This window comes from Gadus chalcogrammus, chromosome 4 (genome assembly GCF_026213295.1).
Source record: "Gadus chalcogrammus isolate NIFS_2021 chromosome 4, NIFS_Gcha_1.0, whole genome shotgun sequence".
Taxonomy (NCBI): Eukaryota; Metazoa; Chordata; class Actinopteri; order Gadiformes; family Gadidae; genus Gadus; species Gadus chalcogrammus.
In genome coordinates this window covers 2,222,095-2,227,783 of record NC_079415.1, presented here as the reverse complement: position 1 = coordinate 2,227,783, position 5,689 = coordinate 2,222,095, and the positions used below count along the sequence as shown (strand labels likewise).

Genomic DNA, 5,689 nt, shown 5'->3' with positions numbered 1-5,689 from the left:
TGTGTGTGTGTGTGTGTGTGTGTGTGTGTGTGTGTGTGTGTGTGTGTGTGACACACACACAGGACCAGCGCACGCATCTCATACCGGCCATTTGTATCCGGTGAACCTGACACATTCCTATGACGTTATGGGAGGGAGGGAGGGAGGGAGGGAGGGAGGGGGACAGGACGGGACGGTGGCGAGGGGGGGGGCATGACCCTTATGAACACCACAACAAACGGAACAATCAATAAATCAATGACAAATAAGGTTATTGCCCTTATGAAATTATCCAACTCGATAACGTATGGGGTGTTTTCCCTATCAGCACATTTCCACAATAATTAGACACCAGGGCGATTATTATTATCATTTCTTTTCTTCTTACCTTTCCGAATGAGATCCTCGATCTCCTGGTCGAAGCCCAGCCGGTGGCAGCGGCTCCACAGCCCCATGTTGGTGGAGTTGTACTGCCGGCTGCACTCGTCCGCGGCGCTCATGGCGAACAGCTGCCTTCGGTGGCGCGCAAGCGAGCGCAGCTTCCCCTCGCGGCGCTCCACGCGATCCACCCGATCCACCCGATCCACCCGATCCACCGGGCTGGCCGCGCGCAGCGGCAGGCTGATGTTGGGGATGTAGATGAAGCCCGGGTCCTTGCGGCGGTTGGAGAAGCTCCGGCACCGCTCTCGGTAGCGCCGGGCGTCCGTTTCGTACCAGTGGTCGGAGCAGATCGCCACGGCTAGCATCCCCAGGGCGCACAGGGAGAGCGAGAGCCCGGCGTACAGCAATAACTTCCCGGCAGCCATACTCGCGGCGTCTGTTCGCGTCAAAGCATCCGCATCAGCGACACCTCATCGACCAAAGAGCGCAAAAAGAAAAAAAAGACACACACAACCCCTCGACTGAATGACAGGACGGCTCCCTTTTGACGTCCCCTCACACACACATACAGACACACACACTCACACAAACGCGCGCTACTAGTCCTGTGAATTCCGCTTCTTCACGTCCCCGCTCGAGATCGATGGCGACGGAGAGGGCATTGTCGTTGTCGTGGAGGTATGGACGAACGAAAGACGACCGTACGCGAATGAACAACCCCCTCCAGCCCGACCGAGGCGGACACCTGGAGCTATAGAGTCCGCGGCTGCTGGCTGCTGGGCGGTCTGTCTGCAGCGGAGAGCCAAGGATGTGGAGGAGGAGGAGGAGGAGGAGGAGGAGGAGGAGGAGGAGGAGGAAGCTTATCTCCTCCCTGGCTCAGCGTCTCTCCTTGTGCTGTTGCGTGTTGTCTGGATGGCGCGGGACAGAAGGGGTGGGGGGGGGGGGGCGAAACATGTAAGCCTACACTCGTCTGATTGGGCGACAGGGAAATTAAATGGATAAACGTATATTTGAGAGTTGATGGAGGCCTCACGCTAATGGTAAGGCGATGGCCCGTTTGGACCGAGGCGTTGTCCGCCCTACGTTTGTGTGTGTGTGTGTGTGTGTGTGTGTGTGTGTGTGTGTGTGTGTGTGTGTGTGTGTGTGTGTGTGTGTGTGTGTGTGTGTGTGTGTGTGTGTGTGTGTGTGTGTGTGTGTGTGTGTGTGTGCGTGCGTGTGCGTCTACCTCGCTGTAATATGAGTTTAAATATGTATTTTTTATCTATTTAAATTGATCAAGGTGATTTGATCGTTGTTAATCCAGTTATGGGCCGATCCTCCCTGTGGAATCGGGGTTTGGATCGCAAAAAATGTATAACTAGGCCTAAACATAGTCTGAGAGATGATTAAATATGCAGCGTTTATTCAGGATGGAGATCGGCCCGTACCTGCAGCTGCACGCTGATTGGACCGCCGCGTTATGACGCGCAGAGCGCCCCCTTCCTTTTTTCTTTTTTATGACTTTCACATTTAATGTGTTGAGGTCACAGGTAGCCTGCTGAAATGCATTCCCGAGTCTTGAGTCTATTTCCTGACAACATATACATTATATATATTTGAATCAATAAAAAAACCTGTTTATTTTCCTTATCTACAATAAAGTAGGCTACAAGGCATGCCGAATTACAGATATCAGATTAGGTCGTTATGCTTCATAATAGTAAATGTTTATTTAAAATGGGCTAGGCTAGAAATGTAATTAACGTAGGTAAATTGTCAGTTGTGCATATTATAATATTAGAATCAGATATAAACATAATAAGATAATAACTCTGTGATTACCTAATAATAATATAGACACCAACAAAGTTGGGCAATCTATATGTGCTACCGGCTATTAGTGGATATGCCTTGTATATGCAACGAGGATAGGACATATCTTTTGAGCACTTTAAGCTAAAACAATGTAATTTCACAACTGTTATTATTGTTGTAATTATTCTAATTATTATTATGTTAGCTAATATTATGGAAGGGCCATAGCCCCAAAACATTTATGGAGAGAAAGAGTTCTCTAAGGGCTGCTCTCTATTAAGCGCAAAGTATTCATAATTTGAGTCCATCGTTGCCATCCTCATATTGTGTTAAGAGGTATCCTTTAGGATTTATAATGTGGTTGTGATTATGATTATGATGACGGTGGATAGCTCGTTATGAGTTGAATTATGCCAAAGGCACATCTCCACCTTGTGGGCACGGGAAAATGTTCCACCAGCAAACCAGCATCAAACTTGGTTGTATTAAATGCGGCCTAAATGTGGTTTGAAAACTCAAACACTCAAGAAATGTGAGAAATGCCCAATACCTCGTCAAATATCGCAATCGAAAGACCTATATATTTTTATGCATACAATTAACTACCAATCATACAGTTTAAACAACTTTTCCACCAAATGAGGAGAACAAGCTACCAAAAATGTCCTTGGCAATAATGTCCTTGGCAAGGATATTTTATGTCATCGTTATGGGCAGCAATATATTAAAAGGTCTACTAATACCATGATTGTAGTGAAGTGCAGCATTTGACCAATATGTAAAGCTAAAAAAAAAAGGTCACCGTTAGAACACTGAAATGTTGGACAATATAACTAAAATTAAGATTCTTCAATATATACATCGAAAGAAAAATCAGCTTCTTCCATAGATATGGTTTCTTTGTATGTAGCGCCCTCTCGTGGCAATACATTGTAACTTGTATAGAAGATTTCACCCCTTTTTCCTCAAATATAAACGACAATTGAGTGTGAAGACATAAAAAACTTACAGTAGGCCTAATGGCATCATCACATTGAAATTATGTTACACACATTTTATATAAATCACACCCTTTATTGTATCGCCACATATTAAATGGAAACCACAAAACAGTTTTTTTTTATCCTCAATTCATCTATGTCGACAGATCTATTTTATATGTTACCTAATATATATATAACACTGTTACAATTAGTACTGCTATACGGGTTTCAACGTGAGGTACACGGAACCTTTGTGCGACAGAAAGTACACGTAGGAATAATATAAGGGCCGGACGCCTGGGAAATACGTCACTGCGTCGACTGCGCTCCATTTGCGTCACCTACGTAACGCCTCCTCAACCAATCACATGCGTTGACTAGCAAAAGTCCTTGAAGGTTAGCCCATGCAAGCTAAATCCATGTATTATTTTACGAGTATGTAGTACTATCTGATTAAAAACACTATATTTTCAACAGAATTGTCAACAGCAGCAGGTAAGGTTTCTCATCTAATGTCCTGCAGCATTACACTGGACGCCTTATCCCTTCATTGTCGCATGTGATGCTGAACCTGTCCAGCATTTAGTCCACTAGATACTTCAGACCACTAAATTAAGAAACATTTATAAAAAAAATAATCTCGTTTTCCAGATATGGCTTCGCTCTCAAGCTACGCCGTGCGCATGGCGCGCCTGAGTGCCCGCATCTTCGGGGAGGTTGTCCGTCCGACAGACCCCAAGTCCATGAAGGTGGTTCAGCTCTTCCAGGAACAGCCGATGGGCCAAAGGAAAGAGGTTTACGACTGGTACCCCAAGCACAAGATCTACTATTCCATGACCCAAAGGCTAAGGTTCATGGGACTCTTCAGGTAACAGAACGAGGTCATGTCAGTTATTGGTAGAATGATTACAAGTCAGTTATTGTTAGCTTATATTAATACCGATTCAATGCATATTTAACTGTCACATGCATGTAGACCTCAAACGTGTTTTCTCGAATAGTAAAAAACCTTAACTTAAATACCATGAACTATACACAAGCTCATGATGTGTACATGTTGTCATACGATGGATATCACGTAGTACAGTATATGATAGCTGTTGGATCATGTGTATATTGAATGTGTTTGAGTTCTCTGGGCGAGGTAAAGGGAAGTGTATTAGTTTCATCGCATTCGACCGAAGAGTTTACCTGCTGGTTCCTATGTTAACATTAAAACCTAATTGAAAGTGACACGACATTAGGAAATACTTCAACACACAACACAACGGCGCCGTTTCCAGCCTTTACAAAACAAGTCCCTAATTCCTCCCTCTCTCTGTGCAGAGACGAACATGAAGACTTTAAAGAGGAGATGCGACGCTTGAGAAAGCTGCGAGGCAAAGGGAAGCCGTTGAAGGGCGAAGGGAAGCGGGCGGGCAAGAAGAAGTGAGCCCATCCTGGAACCTAAGGAACTACACAGAACTCTCTCTTTCTCTCTCCCCTCTCTGTGTACCAGACAAACCACTGTGCACCCTGTGTTGAGTGCAGCCTTGGACTTTACCTCTGAAGAAGATTCCAGTGTTTTGCCTAGTTGGCCGTCCAGCAACATCGATAAGGCTTGTGTGTTCATTGTGTATATTCTGCACATGTGGGAACATACATTCAAACAGTATATTGTGGTATTCATTCATGAATAATAATGAGATGTATATATGTGTGCTTTTGACATCAAATAAACAATATTGCCATTCAGTGTGTTTTTTAAACAAAATGGAATGAATTGTTTATATTATTTACCAGACTTGTGTAAGGGAATTACCAAAAGTGAAGTAATTCAATAAAATATAAAATGCTTGTATATTCGATGTAAGGTATTGCACTATTGCACACACATTAAGTAAGTTAAATACTAGTTCATAATGTTGAGATTTCATCATGTAAAATACACAACACATACTGCGATATTTCCACGTAGACCTATTGTGATTGATCATCTATTCAAAACGTTAAAGTTCAGCTTTTACACGCAAAATTGTATGCATTAATGTGATTTATAATATATTAATCGTCCCAAAAAAGAAAAATATCGTTCTTTTTTTAAATAAGATTTTTTTTATGGCTGACGTGCATTCATAACATGCTGTTATTGTATGTTAATAGTTAATAGTCCCTTTAGAATAGTAGGCTAATTCGAAAGGGAAATTAATTTAGAAATGGTTTGAGTGTCTAAATAATCGGTAATAATTCATATTAAACCACGGGAAAACGGGGGGGGATAATTATTAGTTATTAATAATAAAAACCATCCACAACAAATCTGAATGTTTTTCAAAAATCTATATTCAACCCAACGCAACACCGTCATACACCGCTCCAATAAAGTGGATCCACGGCGAGTAGAAGCCATCCCGTTAACCCTCAACGCACCGCGAGTGTGTCCTGCGTCTCTGTCTCCCCCTCCCGTACAGCTGCCGACGGTCGGTCTCTCCCCCCTCCCGTACAGCTGCCTACTGTCTCTCTCCCCCCTCCCGTACAGCTGCCTACTGTCTCTCCCCCCTCCCGTACAGCTG

At 43.7% G+C, this 5,689-nt stretch overlaps 2 protein-coding genes across 3 annotated transcripts in view; one reads left to right on the top strand and one right to left on the bottom strand.

Moving 5' to 3' along the window:
* tmem178bb (transmembrane protein 178Bb) overlaps nucleotides 1-785 on the bottom strand; it is a 38,915-nt gene extending 38,130 nt beyond the window's left edge. The window contains exon 1 of the mRNA XM_056587602.1: nucleotides 368-785. Coding sequence (XP_056443577.1) covers nucleotides 368-785 — 418 coding nt within the window. The remainder of the gene's footprint in view (nucleotides 1-367) is intronic.
* A 2,670-nt stretch (nucleotides 786-3,455) lies between these two features.
* On the top strand, nucleotides 3,456-5,188 carry mrps33 (mitochondrial ribosomal protein S33). Of its 2 annotated transcripts, none has more exons than XM_056589615.1 (3): nucleotides 3,456-3,533; nucleotides 3,789-4,005; nucleotides 4,464-5,188. In XM_056589615.1, the coding sequence occupies exons 2-3, from the start codon at nucleotides 3,791-3,793 to the stop codon at nucleotides 4,567-4,569; spliced, it is 321 nt and encodes a 106-aa protein (XP_056445590.1). In that variant the 5' UTR covers nucleotides 3,456-3,533; nucleotides 3,789-3,790; the 3' UTR covers nucleotides 4,570-5,188. The 2 variants fall into 2 exon arrangements, with proteins under 2 accessions (XP_056445590.1, XP_056445589.1); XM_056589614.1 differs by having other exon boundaries at nucleotides 3,478-3,632; nucleotides 4,464-5,182.
* The last annotated feature ends 501 nt before the right edge of the window (nucleotides 5,189-5,689 follow it).